Here is a 24427-nt window from a genome sequence, read left to right as displayed (position 1 = left end):
TCTAGGCACTGTAGCAGGTCTCACAGGTCAAGTCCTCGGTACCGATCCAGGTCTCAGCACCGTTTGAGCCCCCGACTGACATCCAGAGGTGCAGACTTGGTGTCCCCAGAGGCAACCCTTTCCGCAGTGGCTGTTCTGGACCCCGTGGGCGTACCACCAGGCCCAGGGTCAGGACTCAGCGAGGTCAGGGTTGGCTGGGGCCTCTTCGTATTCAGGTATCAGAGGGGTAGCCGTGTTAGTCTGAATCTGCAAAAGCGGCGAGGAGTCCTCGCCAAAGGACTCCTCGCCGCTTTCGTATTCAGGGTGCAGGTCATCCCCCTCAGTCACCCTGCTGGTGAGAGCAGAGTCTAAGTGCAGGGCTAGCCCCCCAGAGTTGGTTTGGAACATGTGCCCCCCCCCCCCGAAGCAGGTCGTCCAGCCCCCTGCTCAGGATCAGTGACTCATCTGACACAGGAGTTGGGGGCTGGGGTCCCACATGATATGCTGGTGGCAAGGGGGGAGTCTTCCTCATCTCCGGATGAGGCCTTGGCTGACCCGTCTCCCCTGATGCCCTCCATGGACACGAGGACCCACGAAAACCTCCTCAGAAGGCTGGCCCAGAATCTGGGGGTACAAGCCAAGGAAGTAAAAGAGGATGAAAACCTGGTGGTTGACATCATCATGGGAGAGGGCCCTACTAAGATCGCCCTCCTGTTGAACAAGACGGTGGCAAAAATTACCAAGAACCTCTGGCAGACTCCAGCCTCCATGCCTCCTATGCAGAAGGGGGTAGAAAGGTGGTACTTTGTCCCTCAGGCAGGCCATAAACATTTATTCTCACATCCCTGACCGGGATCAGCAGTGGTGCTGGCAGCCTGCCAGAGGGAGGGGCAGGGGCAGATGGGCCCCATACCCAAGAGCAAGAAGCCCAAAAAGCTTGACCTCCTGGGCCAGAAGGTGTATGTGATGGCCGGCTTACATCTGAGGATAGCCAATCAGCAGGTTATGCTCAGTAGGTATGCCTTCAACACCTAGGTAGTGGCCGATAAGTTCAAGGCCAGGTTGCCCAAAGGCTCGCAGCAAGAGTTTGCGGCCGTTACTGAAGAGGGCAAGGTGGTCTCCAGATCGGCCCTTCAGGCCACTCTCGATGCGGTTGACACTGCTGCCCAGATCATGGCTACCAGTATTGTCATGCACCAGAACTCTTGGCTTCAGATGTCTGGAATCCTCCCAGAGGTGCAGACGACCTTGGAGGACCTTCCCTTGGAGGAGACTGGCCTTTTTCTGGAGCAAACAGATAGCAGGCTCCATAGCCTGAAGGACTCCAGGGCGACCCTGAAATCTTTGGGCTTGCACACCCTGGCGCCCCACCACCGCCTCCCTTTGAGTTCCCGGGGGCAGAGTGGCTGTGGTCAGGGTGCCAGGTTCCACAACAGGCGCAGCACCAGGGGTGGTTTCACCCGAAATACGAGGATGCGTTCTCATTCGGGCTTGGACCACAATCAGGGGCCATACAGTAAGGGTGTTGGATGGTGTACCCGAGGACGACACACCAGCCCACAGTATAGATTGACCCTTTTCGGACAGACTGTTCTCTTTTCCACCAGGCCTGGTGTACCATCATGTCAGACCGTTGGGTCTTCGAGGTGGTGGCAACTATCCCTTTCCTGTCCCTTCCTCCCACCCCCCTTCTATGTCCCTTTTCAGGGACCCTTCTCACAAGCTCCTCCTCCAGCAGGAAGTTTCTGCACTCCTTTCCCTGGGGAAAGTGTAAGAGGTTCCTCTGGGTTTCAGAGGCAAGGGATTTTATTCCCATTACTTCTTCATCCCGAAGTCCAAGGGGGTCCTTTGCCCCATTCTGGACCTCAGAGGACCCAACACCTTCAGAAAAAAAATCAAGGTTCAGGATGGTAACGTTGGCCTCCATCATCCCCTCATTTGATCTGGGAGACTGGTATGCTGCCCTCGACCTACGGGATGCATATTTCCATTTCCCTCCACCACAGGAGATTCCTGAGGTTTCTTGTGGGGTCCCACTACTACCAGTTTGCCGTGCTACCCTTTGGTCTGTCCACCGCACCCAGGGTGTTTACAAAGTGCATGGCTGTGGTGGCGGCTTTCCTGAGAAGGAATTGGGTCCATGTCTACCTCTGCCTGGACGATTGGCTTATCAGAGGGAGGTCACAGGAACAGGTTTCCCAGTTCATAGATCTAGCCAGGTGGACCTTCTCGAGGCTAGGACTGTGACCCTGCGGCCACATCCAACCTTCCTGCCCAATGTGGTTTTCCCTCTTTCACATGTCCCAGGAAATCTACCTTCTGGTGTTCTACCCAAAGCTGCACACGGAAGGGAAAGAACAGGCCTTACACACGTTAGATGTCAGGAGGGCACCAGCTTTTTATTTGGAAAGAACAAGACTATTCCGCAAGTCCTCTCAGCTCTTTGTCTCCAGAGCTGAAAGGATGAAGGGTTCTCTGGTGTCAGTGCAGTGTCTGTCATCGTGGATTACCGCTTGTATCAGAGTGTGTTATGACCTGCAAGGAAAGCCAGCGCCCCCCGTTACAGCCCACTCGACCAGAGCCTGGGCGTCATCCATAGCCTTTTTGGCGCAGGTTCCGATCTTGGATATCTGTAGGGCAGTCATGAGGTCATCGGTCTACACATTCACTTCCCACTACACAATCATGCAGCGGGCTAGGCAGGATGCAGCTGTAGGGGTAGCAGTGCTGCAGTCTGTTTCTCACTAGGTTTCCGACCCTACCTCCATTGGTATAGCTTGGGAATCACCTAGTGGAATGGACATAAGCAAGAATTCGAAGAAAAAAGTTACTTACCTCGTAACTGTTGTTCTTCAAGATGCGTTGCTTACGTCCATTCCAATCCCACCTGCCTCCCCTTCGTCAGAATGTCCGGCCAGAAGGAACTGAAGGGGGTTGGGGGCCAGCAGGGGTATATATGCGCGGCTATAGCAGCGCCACTGTAGGGGGCTCCCCAGGCTTGCCCAACAGGTACTGCTAAGGGTAAAAAAAGTTCCGGGAGTCGTGCACGCATGCACCCAGTAGAATGGATATTAGCAACACATCTCAAAGAACAACAGTTACAAGGTAAGTAACCATTTTTTCTAACTGGAGCATCTGACAAGGAGAAGTTTGGTTTCTAGTATTTATTTTTTCTGACCTTGTGTTTATTTTACTTTCCTCTAAAGGGATAAACTTTTTTTTGTTTTTGCTTGTTAATCAGTGGTTTTAAGCATCATCCCTTTCTAAAAGGCCTGGGCTCATTGGGATGAGTTCCCAGTAAAATGAGCAATCCTCAGGCCCCAACTTAATCCAGAAATAACACTGAACACAGTATGTTCAAAATGGAAGTTTCAGGGGGAATCACATCATAAAAATAGAACGGTGGACTTTTGTTTTGATTGGAGTTTGATCACATTTAATCTAAAAATAAAAATCCCACTCTTTCTTAAAATAGATGATGTGTTCAGGAACATTGTAGAAAGAACTATTATCTCCAGTGTTATCTGGGTCTTCATCTAATTGTTTCCCCAAGGCTACGGTTACGCTGCCATTTTTTTTTTCAGAAGAAGATACACAGATTGCGCTTGCATTTGCATATCATCTTCCGATTCTTTTTGCGGCAGAGGTTTTTCTGATATTTGGCCCCCTGTAGACAGGGCCAAATGTCGGAAAAAAAAAACCTCTTTTGCAAGACCCTGTAAACTTTGATTTACGAGGGATAAGGAAGAAGATATGCAAATGCGAGAGTGATTTGCATATCTTCATCCGGAAAAAAAAAATGGCAGTGTAGCTGTTGCCCAAGGAAACAGGAGGCTAGGAAACTGGTAAAACAAAGCAGGTAGGAATTGAAGGCTGTACTTTTAGTACACATTGTGTACAAACGAGAGTGGGGGGAAGCCCCATCCCCAGGGGGTTGTGCTGTCCCACCCTCACATAGCCCTGCTGCTACAGGATCCCCTCATGGACAGCAGAAGAGCCAGGAGTAGCCCTGCCTACGGTCCACACACATGCCTGCGGCTTGCAGTGCTGCCTGCACGAGCAGGTGGTGTCTTGCACATGCATGCATGCCCATGTGCTGTGTGCGGCACTCCTCTGTGTGTCTGGGGTTGTCCTGCACCCTTGTGGCTAACCTGCTTCCAGCCATGGCAGGTGCTGGGAGGATGTGTGGTGCCTCCCCTGGGCCTAGCAGCAGGATCCCACCCATGCTCAGGAGCTGCCTGCTGTGTCCGCGTGCTGTACACTAATGCTTCACGTGGTTCCACATGCACGAACCACAGCACAATGAGCACCCTGAGCGACACTCGCAACTTGCCCCCTGTGCATCAGCCTCCCCTGCCCTGTGTGTGTGACAAACTAAGACCACTCACCTGAAAGTCCCTCTCTGGCATCCGACGAGGCCTGGGAGACGTCCTAGCTGACAGACACCAGTTCTAGGGATGGGGTGAAGGTGTCCATCGTCTCCTCCTTCTCTTCCTAGCCCTGGTCCTCCTGCTCCTCCTCAGCTGTGATGTCCAGCCGGGCGACGATGGGGATCTGGAGGTCAGAGTCCACCATGACAGATGGGGAAGATGTTTCCCCACCCCCCAGGAGCTAGTAATAGGGGCAGGTGTGGAGTCCTGCTCCTGAGCATGAGCTGCACTCTCTGGCCCTGGTGGAGCTCCTTAACCTTATTCTGGATCTGTTCCAAGGACCAGGGTGGGTGTCCGTGCTCCACCAGGGATTCAGCCATGCACTCAAAAATATGGTGTTGTGCCGCTTGGAGCAGAGATCCTGCAATGTCTCCTCCTCACCCCACAGCTTGAAGAGGGACAGGATCTCCACTCCGGACCGGGAGAGTGCCTGCCTCATGGTCTCCCTGGGTGGGTCCTGGGACCCCTGGGGCTGCTCCCTGCGAGGGCCAGGGGAGTCTCAGGGGGCTTGTGGCCCAACCATGAGTGGTAAGGCCTGTGGCAGGGAGAGCCACATGGTGAGGTGCTGCTCTCAGACCGGCATCCTGCCACAAGGCTTGTCCAGGGTGCCTGCAGCTTTAAGAGGGGCCAGGAGACAGGAACTATAGAGTCCTGATTAATTTGGACGGAGTGACCACCAGGGATCCTGTGTTATTTTCTGGAAGCCTCTTTCGGGGGGGAAAAAACCCTCCTCCCCGTCCACACGCCTTTTTCCGAAAAAAGAGCTCTTTTGGAAAAAGGTGTATTCCTCATAGAAAGAGGAGTGATAACTGGCGCAGATATTCGTCTTGGTGCCTCCAAAACAATGTCCGACCGCTGTCTGCTCCGTTACACCAGGTCCTCGAGTACATGCTTCATTTGTGGACTTCAGAACACTCGTTGGCATCCCTTCGAGTTCATCTATCAGCCATCAGTGCTTTCCATTGTCCGACACAGGGTTTCTCATTGTTTTCACACCCAACCACCAAGCGATTCCTCAAGGGTCTGAATAATATAAGTCCACCTCGGAGACCTCCTCCACCATCATGGAATTTGGACTTAATACTCGAAACGCTTATGTTTCCCCCCTTTGAACCATTGGCATCCGTAGCACTGCAGATGCTAACTATGAAGACCACTTTCTGGCTTGCAATTACGTCAGCGCGCAGAGTCAGTGAGTTAGGAGCGATGATGTCGACTCCCCCATTCCCACATTGTTTTCAAAAGAAGCAGTGACGCTACGATTGCACCTGGCGTTCACGCCCAAGGTCTCCTCATCGTTTCACATCAATGAACCTATTGTATTTCCTTCTTTTTATCCAAAGTCGCATGCCTCAAATAAGGAGGCTGTGCTTCATATGCTGGATATTAGACGTGCCCTTACCTTCTACATAGACAGAACCAGACAGGCGCTGAACAGATAAACTTTTGGTATCAACAGCGCAGCGATCCAAAGGGCAGGTGCTTTCCACTTAATGCATAGCTAAGCTTATCTCCCTCTGCATAACCACATGTCACTCTATTCGTAACAGACCATTGCCCTCTTATCCACGGGCACATTCTACTAGGGCAGTAGCAACTTCTACGGCCTTTGCCAGGGGAATTCCCCTAGCGGATATTTGTAGAGTACTTCTTTTATGAGACACTATGCCATAGTGCAACAATGGGCGTCAGACCACGCGGTGGCTTCCGCAGTCCTGTCTTTTACAGGCAATAATTAATTGACCCGGAGTGCTGGTGTTCCGGTTACTGCTATACAGTCACCTAGAGTGGAGCACCCCCGGGGCCACTTGAAGAAGAAGAACAAGTTACCCTGTGTAGTAACAGTGGTTCTTCGAGATGTGCCCCGTGGGTGCTCCACGACCTGCCCTCCTCCCCTCTCTGGGTCTCTCCCTTTGATTTATCATTTCAGGGATAAGTCAAGCGGCGAGCGGTGAGAAGAACTGGCGGGGGGAGTGCTGGTCTGCGCCCGTGATCAAAGGTGCGAAAGCCGCATGCTGCAGGGGACATGTGCAGACCAGCTGAAGATGGTTCTGAAATCTTCCGACCAGCGGCGCCGGGATGGACCCGACACCTAGAGTGGAGCACCCCCAAGGCCACTCGAAGAAGAACCCCTTTCTGTTCTTTTGATTTACTTTTGAATGAACATGATTGCAGTGTTGACATAATTCAGGTTTTGTTGGAAAACTGGCCATTTTTCCAACAAAACTGTAGTGTAGACATACCCTTACTCTTCCATTGTCACCTAAAAATGATCAAGACCAAAGTAAAAACAAGGATTTTTCAATACATTACTCTGGAATTGTAACTGTTATATAATGTGCTATGTAATTATATACATACCATTTGCAGATAGATTCCAGTAATTTCTGGCTGCATGCTGACATCTTAATCGGTGCCTTATTACAGCTATTTTGGAATAATAAACAAAGCTGATAAATCAATACCCCGACCCACTTCTTTTTGCTGATGATGGGAATTCAACTTGAAGCCCTCCTTCCACTGATAGCAATCCTTAACATTAAAAAAATCTAACCAGGTCTCCTGTTCTGTGCCTTGATAATACCATACTGTCAGTTGAGGGCCACAATTTTTTTACTGTGTGAAAGCTTATGAGTGACATGCCTATGTTATAGTTGAGACAGGTGATTGTTTATCATTTTCTCTAATATAAATATATATATATATGGCTACGTCTAGACTGGCATGATTTTCCGGAAATGCTTTTAACGGAAAAGTTTTCCGTTAAAAGCATTTTCGGAACAGAGCGTCTAGATTGGCACGGACGCTTTTCCGCAAAAGCACTTTTTGCGCAAAAGCGTCCGTGCCAATCTAGACGCGCTTTTCCGCAAAAAAGCCCCGATCGCTATTTTTTGCGATCAGGGCTTTTTTGAGGAAAACAAATCTGAGCTGTCTACACTGACCCTTTTGCGCAAAAGGACTTTTGCCTGAATGGGAGCAGCATAGTATTTCCACAAGAACACTGACAATCTTACATGAGATCGTCAGTGCTTTTGCAGAAATTCAAGTGGCCAGTGTAGACAGCTGGCAAGTTTTTCCGGAAAAGTGGCTGATTTTCCGGAAAAACTGGCCAGTCTAGACACAGCCTATATGTATAACTACATTGTTTTTCTCAATGGTACCATTGCATGTGTGGGGAAAAGGGCTTTAGAATTATATCCAATTTGACCCATTTCTGACATAGCATTGGAAAATGTCCACCAACCGAAGGACATAGAGTGGAGAGCCCGGGTGCAATGTGTCCCCCTGTGACACTGCGGAGGGTGACACTATTGAAATTATTGCATAGAGTTTTGCAATTCAAGTGAAATTTCCCTTACCTTTGTATCATTAATTTGCTCAAGCAATTACACATGTTCCTGTGTGTAATGGCTGAGCCATTGGTTGCTCTCTACTCTGTTTCAGAGCCCAGCTACTTTTGTCACTGCCTGGAACTGATTATAAGCTGGATTCTTTTTGATTAAAATTAGCTAGCACAATTGTTCGATGCCCACAAGCTGACTATATTCAGCTCAATCTCTGGAAATATGCCCACGTGCTGAAAGCTTTGCAGTGGGGAAAGAAAAGCAGTTCTTCAATGGCGGTCACGATGAGCTACAATTGAGGATTAAATTGCTTATGCTGGCAGAATGCCTGGAGAGGATGATCTAGGGAATAACACTGATTTACTGGCTCAGTTATAGTCCATTACAGGAAGATTTTAAACCAGACCGTACCAAATGTACAACAGACACCATGGGAATGAACAATAGTTCTTCAGCTGCCATGGAAAGAGTTCAGATCAGACCTCCAATATTTCAGCGGATCCTGAATGCTTGCTAGCATAGGTATATCCAGGCCAGTCTCATGTTTTGTTAAATCTCCAAGCCACTGGGCCAAGAACAGAAAGGATCAGAGCCTGAGCCTAAGTGCTGGATGAAACTTCATTTAGGCATCCTCGTTTCCCTTTGCTAACCTATCTGTGCAATAGCCACCTTCAAAAGGGGGTTCCACTTGTACGCTTGCCTTCCCAAGTGCCCAAGGGTATGTCTACACTACAAAGTTAATTCGAACTAACAGACGTTCGCTACACATACAAACCGCTAGTTCGAACTTAATTCGAACTAGCGGAGCGCTTAATTCGAACTAGGTAAACCTCATTCTACGAGGACTAACGCCTAGTTTGAATTAACTAGTTCGAATTAAGGGCTGTGTAGCCACGTAATTCGAACTAGTGGGAGGCTAGCCCTCCCCAGCTTTCCCTGGTGGCCACTCTGGGGATAAAGAGAGTTTCTGTTTTTGAACACACGTGTCCTTTATTTTGTACATCAGGGAGGGGGGCTAGGGAGGGGTAAGTGGAAGGGGGTGAGGGAGGAATGGGGTACGAGCCCCCAGTGGGGAGGACTGGGCTGGCTCTGTGGGCTCCTCGGGGTGGAAACTCTTCTGAAGCCCCTTGATTTACCCCGCCCCCGGATGGCAGCCTGCGGCAAGTGCAGCCGGGCAGATGGCCGAGTGCTGTGATGTGCCAAGTGTGGGCACTCAGGGCACTCCAAGCCAGGACTGCTTTGCAAGCGGGGAAACCCTGAGAACTGTCTGTCTGGGGTGGGGGTTGGGTTCCTTTAAGCACAGCCCTCGGCTAGCGTGAGGTAGCAGCTCCACGCTCTAAGTCCTAATCTGATGCCCTGCCGGCACTGCTTCCGGCCATCCTTAACCTCAGTTCAGGGTCCACTCAGTGTGGACATGCTAGTTGGAATTAGCAAAATGCTAATTCGAACTAGTTTTTAAGTCTAGATGCGCTAATTCGAATTATCTTAGTTCGAATTAACTAATTCGAACTAAGTTAGTTCGAATTAGTGCTGTAGTGTAGACATACCCAAATAGCCTAATGTTCTCTGTAGTGTTAGCCCAAAGATTTCACCATCATCACAAATGCAAAGGAGGTTGGAGTTCTCCTGGATCCCAAGGTGCCTCCAACCAATGTTATGAGTAACACAGACATAAATTAACACTATTTTTGGAGTGGGTGTATTGTGGCCAGAATCACTGTAGCTGGGACAGAAGAGGTCAAGAGCAGTGTGTTGTAAAAGTATCATGATGGTGCTACTAGTAGCATTCCAGCATCTCTCAGAGGTGAAGTTCTAGGTGACTTGTATACTCATAGAATTAATGCCACCTCTATAAAAGCTCTCCTTTCGTTGCAACTCTGTACGGTGTGTAGATGACACTCTTTCTTGTCTGCCATGGTCTGAATCTTAAACAATAAGGAGTATGAAACTCTGTAAAAAAAGACAGTCTTACTGCTGTATGCAGAAAAATTGTACGAGGTACAGTAGAGTTGAGCAAATAATTTGTACATGTAATTTATCTAATGAATGTATTTTCCTGTCCATGAAATGTCCATGAACAAATCACACATTTGTGTGAATATTCTTGACCTGTGATTCATGCACAAGAAATTAACTGCAAGTATGTGACATTCAGATTATTTTGATTAGTCACAAAGGTCACCTATTATCTTCCTTTTTCCCAAGTGAACAGAATTTGAGCCAGGATCCCAATGTGAATAGTTCAATGTGATAGTCCCAATGTGAATATAGATTTGAATTTGCATTCTCTAACTTTTCTGTAATATTTGTTTAAAATTTACTATTCCTCTGCACTAAACGTATTTTAGAATATTTGTGGAAAATGAATATTACCTGCATGTGAATACAGCGTAATGAATCAATTCAATACTTAAAATAAGTGTTTGTCTACATTTTTGCTCCATTATAGATGGAGCCAGGCAGAAGTTTTATTTGTGTCAGCTTATCCATGTTTTGTTGAATTTGGTTAATTTCTAGTAATGTAATTAAAATGTTCACCCTTTCATTGTCCATCCAAATCTTTTATTTCAACATTACAGCAAATGAAAATCGGTATGAAGGAACATGGAAAGATGGAAAGAAACATGGCCAAGGAAAATTTTTTTATCTGAACAAAGGCCAGTTGTTCGAAGGTGTGTGGGTAGCAGATATTCCAAAATGTGGAACTATGATTGACTTTGGACGAGAAGATGCTCCTGCACCTACACAGTATCCAATACCGAAGGTAATGCTGTTTGGAAATTTAAGCTTTTCAAATTGTGTTTTCATGTTTACAGTTGTCACATCAGTTTTTAACCCATACATCTCAGTAGCATTTCTTTCTTCTTTGAATGTCCACATGGATTCCTCACTCTTCATGTGTCTGTGCCCCATTGCATATAAGATTGGATTCCTTTGTCCAGTGATGTCTTTTGGGTCCCAGCTGTGCCCTAGATCTCCTTGTGTCCCCCTCCCCAGGGTATAAACAATTAGGCGGGCTCAGTTATTGTCACCAATAACTGAGCCAGACAAAACCCCGCTTAACTTTTAAAAAATAAACTTTTTTTTAACCATTTTTATTAATTAGATGAAAAATAAAAGGCTACTAAACTAGGTTAATTCTAGATAAATTAAGCTAAATTAATTCTAAAACAAGATACATTCATGGAGGTTAGGTCTATCATTGGCTATTAACTAGAATGGATAGGAACGGTGTCCCTAGCCTCTGTTTGTCAGAAGCTGGAAATTGATGACAGGAGTAGGGATGTTAAATATCGGTTAATTGAATAGTCAATTAACCTCATGAATTCTTAGCATTTACTTGACTATTCATTTGTCCCCGGGGGTGGGGCAGGCAGCCAGTGTGCTCTGGCCCCACCCCCATGACAGATGAATAGTCCCGAAGAACCCCCTGCCATTTCACACTGCTGCCTCTGTATCACAGATAGCAGCACGGGGTGCCAGATGGAGCTGGTCTGTGAGGGGAGCCAGTTTAAAAACCCAGCTCACACTGGGTCTGGGAGCTCAGGCCCCTCCCCTCACAGACTGGCTTCCGGTTGCCCCATGCTGCTGCCTTGGATAACAGAGGCAGCAGCATGGGGTGGCAGCAGCCCGTCTGCAGGGGGAACTGAGCTGGGCTGCCTACACGCCTGGCTCCTAATACACTTTAAATGCAGAGCCATAGTGGGGGTAGGTCCCAGACCTGGCAGAAACCAGGACTCAGCCAGGCTGCTGGCCAGCCTGCTAAAAAATTTACTGGTGGGTGGAGAGGAAATGTGTGTAGTCTATTAACTTATAAGCTTTTGCTAATTGGCTAATGGAATACACTATTACATCCCTAGACAGGCAAGGGATCATTTGATGATTACCTGTTCTGTTCACTCCTTTTGGGGCATCTGGCATTGACCACTTTTGGCCAACAGGATACTGGCTTAGATGGACCTTTGGTCTGACCCAGGATGGCCATTCTTATATTCTGTTGTACTGGGACAGAAGCTGCTATGGAAGAATGTTAAATCTTCAGGCTTTAAGACATGCCCCTCCTATGAAGATTCTATGCAAGTCAGTGGTAGATACTTGAAACCTGGGATGAGTCAAAGAGATATCAACTCTAGTCTCAGTTCTGTGGGTCCTGGTGGGGGAGGTTCATGTCTCAATTTGTCTCTGGAGCACTGCTTCTTCCTACCCATTCTTGCAGAATTTTACAAGTGTATCAGAGTTGAAATTGGGATTTATCTCAAAGGGCTTGTGTCTACTTTACCTGCTCGTCAAATTTTCCAGTGATGGAAATTCAACAACTTCTCTGCAGTTTATTCCAGTGCTTAACTACCCTGCCAGTTAGGAAGTTTCTCCTAATATCCAACCAAAACCTCCTTTGCTGCAATTTGAATCCATTGCTTCTTGACCTATCATTAGAGATTAAAGAAAATAATTCCCCCCCCCCTTCTCCTTGTAACAATCTTCTGTGCAGGAAAACTGTTATCATAACTCCTTTTCCCATTTTCTCTGTCCCAGACTAAAACCCAAATTTTTCAATATTCCCTTGTAAGTCATGTTTTTTAGACCTTTAATTATTTTTGTTGCTCTTCTCTGGATTTTCTCCAAGTTGTCCATATCTTTCCTGAAATGTGGCACCCAGAACTGAACAAAATATTTCAGTTGAGGCCTAATTAGTATGGAGTACAGTGGAATGACTACTATTTGTGTCTTGCTTACAGCTTCCACTGCTACTATATCCCAGAATGATGTCTGCTACTTTTGCAAGTGTTACACTTTCCCCCAGTCCAAGTCGTCTCAGATTCTCATTATAATATTAACAGATTGTTGCATCCCTCCTGTGAGCCCTTAGGATCCTTTTCGCCATACCAATGAAGAATGCCTTTTAAGTAGCTATTACATCATCTCAAATGATAAGGGCAATTCGGTCTTTTAGGGCGGGTCCCCTATTTACAGGGTTTCACTAGGACAGGGTTATTCACAGGCCTCATCCCCATTTCCTTGCCCAAATTGTTTCAGAGTTCCATATGAACAAAGTTAATTAATTTACATTTTCGACTCTGTGTCACAACTCCAGGGAGAGGTAGGGGGACTTTATATGCTGGATAGGATAAGAATATCATCATAACTACTGTAATAATACAAAATCATCCAAGAAAACACCTAGATTGTGTGGGGCATTTCCTGATAGGATTAAGTGGCAAGCAGTCCAATACATATCTTCACACAGATGGTGAAATGAGACTCCAACTATACAAGAACATATAACAGAGTGACCAAATTAGAGACTGTGACGTAGTGGGGGTACCTGGCTGGTTTCTATGCTGCTGGCTCTGGGGTAACCCCCACTGGCTGCAGTTGGTACCACGGCCCAGCAAAACAGGATGAGTCATTATGCAAAGAGGGTGTCTCAACCTGTCTGACCAGCCACCCCCCCATGGAGAGGAACAAAGGAAGGTGGATGCTGCCCCTGGCTGGGGGGCAGGGCTGGAGGAGAGTGAGTTAGTTTCTGTCTGGGAGGATGGAGAAAGCAGCCTCAGCAACAGGCTGGGGGGTTTAGAAGCCGAGACCCCTGCCCCATCTCAAGGGGGGCTGAGGCATCCTAGGCCTGCCCTGTAACCTGATGACGTCTGTGCTGTGCTGTATCTTGGAGAAGCAATAAACCACCTCTGTTCTACTGGCTGGTGGAGTCTGTTTGTGCCATTTCGGGGGTGCAGGAGGCAGGGGACCCCAACGCGCCGTCACAGAGACATATACCACATTACTGCTCATTCTGCTAGGATTCAGGCACCCGCTGATGCCTGGTTGAAGAATGTTGCTGTTGTCTAAAGCTGTGTCTACATTGGTACGATCTTGTGCAAAAGTGGCCGCTTTTGCGCCAAAACTTGCTGCCTGTCTACACTGGCGGGGAGTTCTTGCGCAAGAACACTGACATTCTAATGTGTGAAATCAGGGCTTCTTGTGCAAGAACTCTGATGCTCCCGCTCAGGAATAAGCCCTCTTGGGCAACTGTTCTTGCGCAAGAGGCCAGTGTAGACAGGCAACATGAATTACTTGCGCAAGAAAGCCCTGTGGTTAAAATGGCCATCAGAGCTTTCTTGCTCAAGAGAGCGTCTACACTGGCAAGGATGCTCTTGCACAAAAGCACATCTCTTGCGCAAAGGCACATGCCAGTGTAGATGCTCTCTTCTGGAACAATTTTTGCAGAAGAATTCTTCCACAAAAGAGTTCTTGAGCAAAATCATGCCCATGTAGATGTAGCCTAAATGTATAGGGCAGCCATGTGGCTAATCACTCATACACCATGTTTTCTAGATCATTAATAATTTTTGTTGCTTTTTTGTTGTTGACTTTCTGCAATTTCTCCTAATATGTCCTGATATGTGGTGCCCAGAACTGGACACAATACTCAAACTGAGGCCCAGAGTAGAGTGGAAGAATGACTTTTTTTGTCTTGCTTACACTCCAGTTAATACAGCCTAAAACGATGTTTCCTTTTTTTGCAACAGTGTCACACTGTTGACTCATATTTAGCTATGATCTCTAAATCCTCTTCTGCAGTATTTCTAAGTAGTCATTTCCCATTTTGTACATGTGCAACTGATTGATCCCTACTAAATGGAATACTTTGCATTTGTCCTTACTGAATTCCACCCTGTTTTCTTCAGACCATTTCTCCAGTTTGTCTAGATCATTTGGAATTATTCTATCCTCCAAAGCACTTGCAACCCCTCCCAGCTTGGTATCATCTGCAAACTTTATAAATTTATTCTATAAGTGTATTTTTTATGCCATTATCTAAATCGTTGACGATATTCAACAGAACCGGTCCCCAAACTGATCCCTGCAGAACTTCACATCTTAAGTCCTTTCAGCATGACTGTGAACCATTGATAATTACTCTCTGGGAATGGTGATCCAACCAGTTATGCACCCACCTTATAATAGCTCTATCTAGATTGTATTTCCCTAGTTTATGAATGAACAAATAATGCAAGACTATATCAAATGCCTTACTAAAGTCCAGATATACCACATCTACTGCTTCCCTCATCCACAAAGCTTGTTATCCTGTCAAATAAAGCTATCAGGTCAGTTTGACATGATTTGTTCTTTTCAAATCCATGCTGTTACTTATCACCTTATGTGACGGCTCATTGGGGTCCCCCGCCTCCTGCACCCCCGAAAGGGCACGAACAGACTCCACCAGCCGGTAGAACAGAGGGAGTTTATTGCCTCTCCAGAATACAGCACAGCACAGATGTCACCAGGTTACAGGGCAGGCCTAGGATGCCTCAACCCCCCTTGATATGGGGTGGGGGGTCCAGCTTCTAAAACCCCCAGCCTGTTGCTGAGGCTGCTTCCTCCATGCTCCCAGACAGAAAACTAACTAACTCTCCTCCAGCCCTGCCCCCCAGCCAGGGGCGGCATTCCATCTTCCTTTGTTTCTCCCCATGGGGGTTAGCTGGTCAGACAGGTTTGGAGCCCCCTTTGCATAATGACCAGACAGCAGAGGTTGTCACAGCCTTAGCAAGTTACCCCCAGTACGTCACACCTTATTATCCTCTAGATGGAGCAAAAAATTAACATTATCTTTCCTGGCATGGAAATTAAGCTGACTGGTCTGTAGTTCCCTGGGTTGTCCTTATTTCTCTTTTTAAACATGGAAAAGTCTTCTGGAATCTCTTTTGTATTCCATTACTTTTCATGGTAGATGGATAATGGCTCAGCTGCTGAATATTCCAGTATGCATTTCATCAGGCCCTGTTGATTTGAAGACATCTATGAAGACATCTATTTTTTATGAAGACTAGCAATTTTTAACTTCTTCTTTCCCTATTTTAGTTTCCGGGCTTACTCCATTTTCACTGGCATTTACTATGTCAGGCATCCAGTCACCATTAATCTTATTGGTGAAAAACCAAAACAAGCCTTTAAGCACCTCTGCCATTTCCACATTTTCTATTATTGTTTTTCCATCTTCATTGAGTAATGGGACTATCTTGTCCTTGGTTTTCCTCTTGCTTCTAACGTATTTGTAATGTAATGTTTTCCTGTTATCCTTTATGTATCTAGATAGTCTGATCTTTTGTTCCTTGGGCTTTTTAATTGTGCCCCTCCATAACTGTGTTATTTGTTTGTATTCATCTTTTGTAATTTGACCTAGTTTCTACTTTTTGTAGGATTCCTTTTTCATTTTAGGTCATTAAAGATTGAAGCCAGAGTGATAGCTTGCTGTGCTTCCTATCTTTCCTACACTACTACACAGTGAAATAGTTTCTTCTTATGCCCTTGATAATGATTCTTTGAAAAATTGCCAATTGTTTTCCTTCTTAGACACATTTTTACCTTGGGATCTTACCTACCAATTCCCCAAGTTTGCTATAAATCTGTCTTCCTGAAATCCATTGTCTTTATTTTGCTGTTCTCCCTCCTACCATTCCTTAGGCCTTGTCTACACTGGGAGTTTAGGTGGAACTTAGCTGCATTAGGTCAAATTTGTAAACGGTGACTCCACACCACCAAGCCTGTTCCATTGCCTTTTAGAGCCATTAAAATCAATTTTGGTACACCTACTTTTCACGATAAGTGACGCTAAATTTGATCTTGTCAACTTGATGGTAACGCAGATGCAGTATTGTGAAAATTGAAGTTCTTTGCCTGTGGGAGGTGTCCTAAGTGTCCTATGGTGACCACTCTGGCCAGGACATTCAACTCCACTATTCTTTAGGGCTTAATCTACACAGCAAATTGCATAGCTTATTTTGGTCTTATTTCATAAGTGTGCTATTCCAATAAGTCCCTTTGCCCTCGTGGAATATACCCTAGATGAACAGGAAAATTTGAATTTAATTTCCTGTGTGACCAATGTGGTGACAGACCTCAGAGCAAGCAGCACATTTTAGCAGTTCACCTGACCATGAGTTCCCAGAGTTGCAGACAAGCACCAGCATGGAGCATGCAGGAGATCCTGGACCTCATTGCCAGGGCTTGACGAACAGCAGTGAAAGCCGCTCGCCAGCCCCACATTGCACATGTGCACGCTGCAAATGAACAGGGCGTCCAGCTGAAATCTACTCACCACAGGTGCATAGAGTCACTACTTTGTTGAGCCCTGCTCATTGCTGTGTGGGGAGAGGAATCTGTTCTTGCAGAACTATGAACCAGCAAGAAGAATACACTTCTCTCTGCCAAGATTGCAAAGTGCATGGAGTAGAAATGATGTGCCAGGGATGCCCAGCAGTGCCGCATACAAATAAGGAGCTGAGGCAGTTGTACCAGAAGAAAAAGTTTGGATTGGTGACTCACAACCTTTTCAAGCATATGGACCCTTTTCAATCTATTAAAATTTTATGGACCCCCCCTACCCCCGAACAATATAGCTGTGCCTGCACATTCTTCCGCTCATGCTGCTTCCTGAGCCATGTCCCACAGGCTGCTCAGGAAGCAGTGCAGGTTGAAGGATATGCTGGCTGCTGGCACAGAGCATGTCGCGCTCAGCCATGGGACCTGAGAGGCTCTGTGCGAGCAGCCAGCACGTCCCTCAGGTCCCGTTACTTCCCACAGCTTGGGAAGCAGTGCAGGCTGTGGGACTTGCTGACTGCTGGCACAGAGCATGCCAGCCTCTGGCACGTCCTTCGACCCACATTGCTTCCTGAGCTGCGAGAAGTAACGTGGGCTGAAGGATGTGCTGGCTGCAAAAGGTGCCATGCATTTATTTTAATTTCTGTTTGAAACTTTCTGTGGACTCCCTACAGTACCATCGTGGACTACTAGGGAACCCCAGGTGGGGAACCACTGGTCTGGATCGTGGCGGCACTCATGCCACTTTTACAATCCTGGCTGGGGTGGGGGAACCTGACCAGCTTCCCCAGCCAGTCCATGGATCCCTCTTAAAGACACTCTTCTGGCAGCCTTGGGTAGCAGCATGGAGACCAGTGTGGATGAAGGAGTGTTTAGCAGGTGAGCGGGATAACCGAGATCACCTTGGCAAAGTGGTTGGGGGATAGATAGGGATGTGTGTTCCATCTGTTGCTCCACTACAATTGGGGCACCCCCATCATGGCAAAGACATCCACTGTGTCCTCCGAGTTTCCTTGAGTCACTACTGTCTGCAGCAGAATGGTATTGATTACCATGGCTCCTTGGATCATAGCAGCCCTCAATGTAGATTTCCCCACTCTGAATTGATTCCCAACTGGCCATTGTGGTTGCAAGCTTCCACAGGACAATTGCCACTCAGAGAAGGTTTTATTCTGGTATTCTTGCACTTCAGGGCCAGGGAAAGCAATTGGCAAACTTTCATGAAAGAGGCCTTAGGCATGCGAAAGTTTTGCAGCCGCTGCTGATTGTCCCATGGCTGCATAACTGTGTGGTCCCAGGATCTTGGAAGGGGACCACTTCACAAATTTTGAAAGTGGCTGAGAGCCAACCTGGAAGGGATAGGGCCTTGGGCAGAAGAGGCGGGGTTGAGAACTATCCTGCTGGGTACGGTGACCTTATATTCTGAACCAGCTGCAGCTAGTAAGAACAGCTTAATTTAAATTATGAAACTGTTTAAGTGTTTTAACTATCTCATGTTTATTTAAAATGAAGTTTGATAAACTAAGTCAAATATTATGTCCAACAAAAGGTTTCAATGTTTTCTTATTTATGGGAGAGGTAGAAAACCCTTTTTGGGTCTAGGGTCACTCACCTACAAAAAAAAAAAAAAAAAAAAAAAAATCAATTGGGGAATCACATAAGTGAGAAGCAAAAAAACTCCAAAACCCCTCAGCACTCACTGATGTGGCCCCCATTAAGACACCTCACTCCGCTGGTGCCACAACCTCAAGGGGTGACATGAAGGGAAGGGAGAAACTGAGGTTCAGGGCTTCCCATAGACCAGATTTACTTTGACGGGGTTCTGAAGTTAGTGGATTATATGGACCTCCTTAGGCTCTGGGGTAGAGACAAATGGGGGGTACAGTGCATGAGACAGGGCTGCCAGCAAGTAGGATAGGGATAGGGTGGAAGATCTGGGAGGGAGCTGGGATGCAGAAGCAGGCTGGGAGTAGGGTGTCTGGCCAGGTGGAGGGAGCAAGAACAAGGGAGGGTGCAACATGTGGCCAGGAAAGAAGGTACAAGAACAAGGGAGGATGTCGGAGCAAGCTGAGGGTGCTGGATCTTGTGGGGGACGGATGTGATGGGATTGGGGTGCAGGTGGGGAGAGGGTCTGGGCATAAGGGGGAACTTTACCTGGCTTTGTGCTCCCTTGAAGTAACGGCTGCAGCCACACTATCCCTACCACCCCAGAGGGAGGCCACGCTGCTGCAGCCACGCAGTCCTGGAAGCCAGAGAAACCATTGCTGGACCCATGTGATCCAGGGTTGGCCCCGAGGCACCGCAGCCACAGGTGGCCCTGGAGAAGCCGCTGCTGCTGCCACAGCAACACAACCAGACCCAAGGCCCCACAGCAACAGGAGATGCTTAGGGCTGACCCTGGAGGTGCAACTGCTGCAGCTACGTGGCTTGGATCAGGCTCTGCAGGCCCCGCAGCCACAAGCTACCCCCAAGGCACCGTGGCCAACCCTGGAGGTGCCCCTGCCACAGCTACATGGCCCAGGGCTGGCTCTGCAGGTGCCCCTGCTGCTGCGGCTTGTGGCTGCCCTTGAGGCCACTCTGGAGGCACCATGGCCTGGGGCCAGCCCCAATGGTGCCACTATTGCACCCACGCGACTTGAGGCCGCCCTGGAGGTGCTGCTACGGTGACCAGGCAGCCCAGGGCTAGTCCCAGAAGCACTGAAGCAGCAGCGCCTCCAGGGCCAGCCTCAGACTGCACGGCCGCAGCAGCTTCACCTCCTGGGCTGGCCCCAGGCCAACTGGCTGCAGTAGCGGCTGCTCCAGGCTGGCCCTGTTGAGGAGCCTGAGACCCGATGCTGCCTCCTCTCCAGCAGCAGTGCAGGGCGGAGGGGCTGAGCTCCTCCTTCCCCCTCCCTTGTGGGTCCTGTAATTAGGGGTTGGGGCCTGTAATTGGCTCATAGGCTGCATCAAAACCCAAGGCTGGCCTGATCTGGCCCGCTGAGAGGCTTTTGCCCACCCCGTACCAGTCTGTGTTTGTCTGATGGCATCAGAACCAGCGTTCCACTGTGTCCAGAGGGTCGAATGCTGGTAGCAACTGTCAGTTGCTCAACTCAAGTGCTTTGCAGAAGAATATGTCCATGGCCTCCTGAGATTCTTCCTCATTCCGCTGGACTGTGGATATACACCAGCATAAGGCTGACTATGGTTAATATGATTGCCATGCTGCTGCAATGCTCACTGGGAACCGCCATGGGTTCCATGCTTATGCTGCTGTGGCATCTGTACAGATAGTCAGGGGAATAAAAAGAGCACAAAGAAACTGTTTGCCATTGTTCAAGTGGAGGGAGAGGGAGGAGACGAGTACATTACAGAACCCTAAATGGCAGGCACCCCGAGCCAATCTGTAGGGAGCATAACTCAGAATAAAAAAGGGATGCAGGAACTGTGGGATAGCTTCCCACAGTGCATAACTCTCAAAGATGATGGTAGCCACCTTTCTGGGAATATTACTTCAAATTACATCTAATTTTTGCACATAGTGAGGACATGTACCTTTGACTTTACAAAATGGGTGAAAAAAAGTTGACCTTAATGCATTTGACCTTATCTCATAGTATAGACCAGCATTAGAATTTTGAATTTTATCATTTAATTATCACTTTCACCCAAGCTGCCTTCCACTTTCAAATTCTCAAGTAGGCTGTTCAGCTCTAGTTATTGATTTAAATTCCCTGCAAACTAAATTACAACACATCCACTGTAGGATCTGTTCCTACTCAACACAGTAGGCTAAATGGACTTCAATCTTCCAAAAGCGGCCAATGCCACATGCCCCAAGGGAATGAACAGACCGGTAATTGTCAAGTAATTCATCCTATCACCCATTCCCAGCTTCTGACAGAGGCTAGGGTTACCATCTCTGCCCATCCCATCCACTGATGGACCTATCCTCCATGAACAAAGAGAAAGTATCCATCTCCACTATAAGTATAGAACTTTTCACCAGAATTAAATTTACAAGGAGAAGTCAACTAACTCTTTAATCTAGCAGAGTATTTTGATTATTCAGAAAAGTGGAGAAAGGGGAACCAGCTGCAATTCATCTGGGTTGTCAAAAAGCCTTTGCTTAGGTCACTTAAGAACTGGTAAAGAAATGTGAATGTGGGGTGAGAGGTAGAAACTATTGTAGGGAATGGAGGAGCAGAAGTAGGGATAAAAAGGTCAAATTTCAACCTGATAAAAAGTTAGCAGTGAGGTAGCCCAAAATTCTGTAGCACTACAAGTGTTGTTTATAAGAGGCCTGCTGATGGGGATTATGGAATGGGTCAGTTGCCCTAGAGCCCAGCAATCCAGTGAGGCCCAGCACCGTGGGTCCCTACAAATTGCTGCCAGATTGTTGCTCCAAGCAGCTCTTAGGACTGTCGGGAGCAGCATTAAGGGGTGATTACACAAGGCCCTGCCCCTTTTGGGAGCAGAGAGCTGGGCCTTCTCATACCTTGCCTCCGGGCCTCTGGTGGCTGTCAGTTCCATTGGCTTACTATATTAATTAATGACAGAAAAAGTAGTGAACAGTGAGGTGCCAAAACTTGGAGAAGGATGAACAAGATTAATTAGATTACTCAAGACTAGAGATATTGAAAAAGACATCAGAGGAACCTGATGTTTAAAGAAGTAAAGACTCACATATGCAAGGCAATGCACATTTGAAGGAATAAATGGAAATAGTTACCCACTCCTTGGTTCTTAATTATAATCGCGAAAGCCAGACCTGGGTGTCTCAGCCAAGCAGGCCCACAGCCAGGGAGGAGGGAGGCAGAATGGGGGGGCCCTCAAAAGGGGCAATTGCCCCAGAGTCTTGTAATTCAAAAGGGCCCAGTGCTCCTGGCTGGTGTTGCTGTTACTACAGGGGCAGCAGCGGCCAGAGCCCCGCACTCTTTAAATTGTCGCTGGAGTGCCGCATGTTGTGCTCTGGGCAGCTCTGAGAGCTGCATGGGAGGTGGACACCTGGCATAGTGTGCTGCATGCACTGTGACCCTGCCCCTTCTGCCTGAGGTTTTGCCCCTTCCAGGAGCATAAGGCCAACCCCTCCTACTTTGCCCAAGGGTCTGGCAAGGCTGTTGGCACCCCTGCAGCAAGCAATATAATGAAAATGTACAGCAAACGATTCTGAAGTCTTAGGCTATCTAAGGAATAGAATAGAAAATATTGAATCCTATATGAAGAGAGGACAGAGAAATAGAGAAGGGCTCCAGAGGCAGTTAGACAAATAGTTTGAGGCATAAAAAGACATCATGAAGAGACATTAAAATTATGGTAGAAATGTAGCCATGTTAGTCTGGTGCAGTTGAAACAAAAAACAGGACTGTGTAGCACTTTAAAGACTAACAAGATGGTTTATTAGATGATGAGCTTCCGTGGGCCAGACCCACTTCCTCAGATCAAATAGTGGAAGAAAATAGTCACAACTATTGTCACAAAGGATACAATTAAAAAAATGAACACATATGAAAAGGACAAATCACATTTCAGAACAGAAGGGATGGAGGGAGGAGGGAAAGGGGGGGAAGGTAAATGTCTGTGAGCTAATGATATTAGAGGTGATATCATTAGCTCACAGACATTTACCTCCCCCCCCCCTTTATCCCTTCCCTCCATCCTCCTCCTGTTCTGAAATGTGATTTGTCCTTTTCATATGTGTTCATTTTTTTAATTGTATCCTTTGGTATATATGGTTGTGACAATTTTCTTCCATTATTTGATCTGAGGAAGTGGGTCTGGCCCACGAAAGCTCATCACCTATTAAACCATCTTGTTAGTCTTTAAAGTGCTACACAGTCCTGTTTTTTATTAAAATTATGGCTATTGTTTACAATTGAATAAGAGTCACAAAATGGAATACAAAATAATGAATTGTAACAGGAAACTGCTTTCTTCCACAACATAGTTAAGCTGTGTAATTTGTTGCATGTATAAGAATTAGATATTTATATTCCAGAGGATAAACGAACCACTAATTGACTAGGATTGGAAAGAAACTTTCCCAGTAGGCAGTTTATTCCATCATTTTCCATCCTGAGGTTTTTGGCATCTTCCTTAGAAGCAACTGATACTATCCACTGCCAGCAACAATCCCATTTGTTGACAGCTCCCCTGTTAAAAATGTTTTCCTCCCTAGTCTGTCAACTTTGACAGCATCTATCATGCAAATGATGGTGGCAGACCTTGGTTACACTTTGTCCACAGTAGACTATGTTAAGGTAGTACCATGAGGCCTGGCAATACTACTGCAGCTTGTGAATAATCACTGCTTATAAATCCTCAGTTAACATTATATTGCATAACTTATTTGTGCTTTTCCATTTAGATTGAACTGGCCAATCCAGATGATGTTTTAGAAGAGGCCCTGGCAATGTTTGACGACAGCCAAGAATGAGAACAGGCTGCTTAGAAAGAAAGGAGAAAAGAACACAAGACTCTGTGACTTCATTTGAATCATCTTTCTAGATCCATTATATATGAGACGGTGTCCTGGAAAGTAGAAAAGCAGAACCAAAGTCCACTTTGTTCTCAAGAAATTAATCATTTCCTCAAAACTGCTGTCATACACATTCATTCTTTATTTCTGCTTGGACAGGATCCATTTTTCTCAAGAGTTTGAAAGTTGAGGAGACCTTAAAGGAAGAAATAATTCTGCCCATGAATAAATTAAAGGTTTGACCTCTTGACACTATATTATAGAAAAACTATATCTGGTTGTAAACCAATTTTCAGATACTTTTAATACCAGATGGCCGTGGTCAAGTAGACTGAAAACCAATGGACACTCTGTCCATACTTCCATATTCCAGTCACAAAAATTACAGCCCATTCTGGAAAGTCTGTATTTTATATTTTCTTCAAACCAGAAATTACAAACAAACCAGTACAGATGAATCAGTGGAAATACAGGCTGGCATCCTGGTATTGCAGAAGTGCAATTCTGCTGATGACTGTAGTTAAGGGTTTATATGGTGGGGCAAGGACTTTGCCTTGGGACTCTTCTTGGGTCACAAATCAATTGGAGACCCTTTCTGGTGCATTCTCCCATGCCTTTTATTGTCAGTGCCAATGCCTCACCACCTTCTATTTACAGAGCTTCTGTTCACAGCAAACTCAGCCAGCCTCTCCTTCTGCCTGGGGAGCACACTCAGCCACTTCCTGGCTCCTCCCTCTCCACTTCCCCTCTGGCTGCCTTATCTAGCCCTCAGGCTAATGAGCCCCACAGCTGCTTCCATTAGCACATCAGGAATGGATTTGCTCAGATGGCTTCCACTTGGTCTTTTCAGCCAGGCTGTAGTGGCAGAGCTTTGGCTTAGTCAGCAGTTGGTCACAATGGCCTCACCTGACCAAATCTTCTATACACCCCAAGAGCATTACAGATTGAAACTCTCTATTCCAGCACCCTCAGGACTTGACTGATGCCAAACCAGAGTATTTGCCAAACCACTGGAAGTTAATATTGTCTAACAGCATTACCAACACTGCTTTTATGGACTCTTAGAAACATTATGGAGTAAATTAGAGCTAAATAACAGCACAGAACACTGAGAGCCAGGA

The 24427-nt window shown here is 46.8% G+C and overlaps 1 protein-coding gene across 1 annotated transcript in view; it reads left to right on the top strand.

Moving 5' to 3' along the window:
• Nucleotides 1–23334, top strand: part of MORN3 (MORN repeat containing 3) — a 36823-nt gene extending 13489 nt beyond the window's left edge. The window contains exons 5-6 of the mRNA XM_025177943.2: nt 10333–10517; nt 23196–23334. Coding sequence (XP_025033728.1) covers nt 10333–10517; nt 23196–23264 — 254 coding nt within the window. The 3' untranslated portion in view covers nt 23265–23334. The remainder of the gene's footprint in view (nt 1–10332; nt 10518–23195) is intronic.
• Nucleotides 23335–24427: the final 1093 nt, after the last annotated feature.

Source organism: Pelodiscus sinensis, chromosome 15 (genome assembly GCF_049634645.1).
Source record: "Pelodiscus sinensis isolate JC-2024 chromosome 15, ASM4963464v1, whole genome shotgun sequence".
In the NCBI taxonomy this organism is placed as follows: Eukaryota; Metazoa; Chordata; order Testudines; family Trionychidae; genus Pelodiscus; species Pelodiscus sinensis.
Note: the sequence above shows the minus strand (reverse complement) of the source record. Positions and strands in the feature narration are given on the sequence as shown.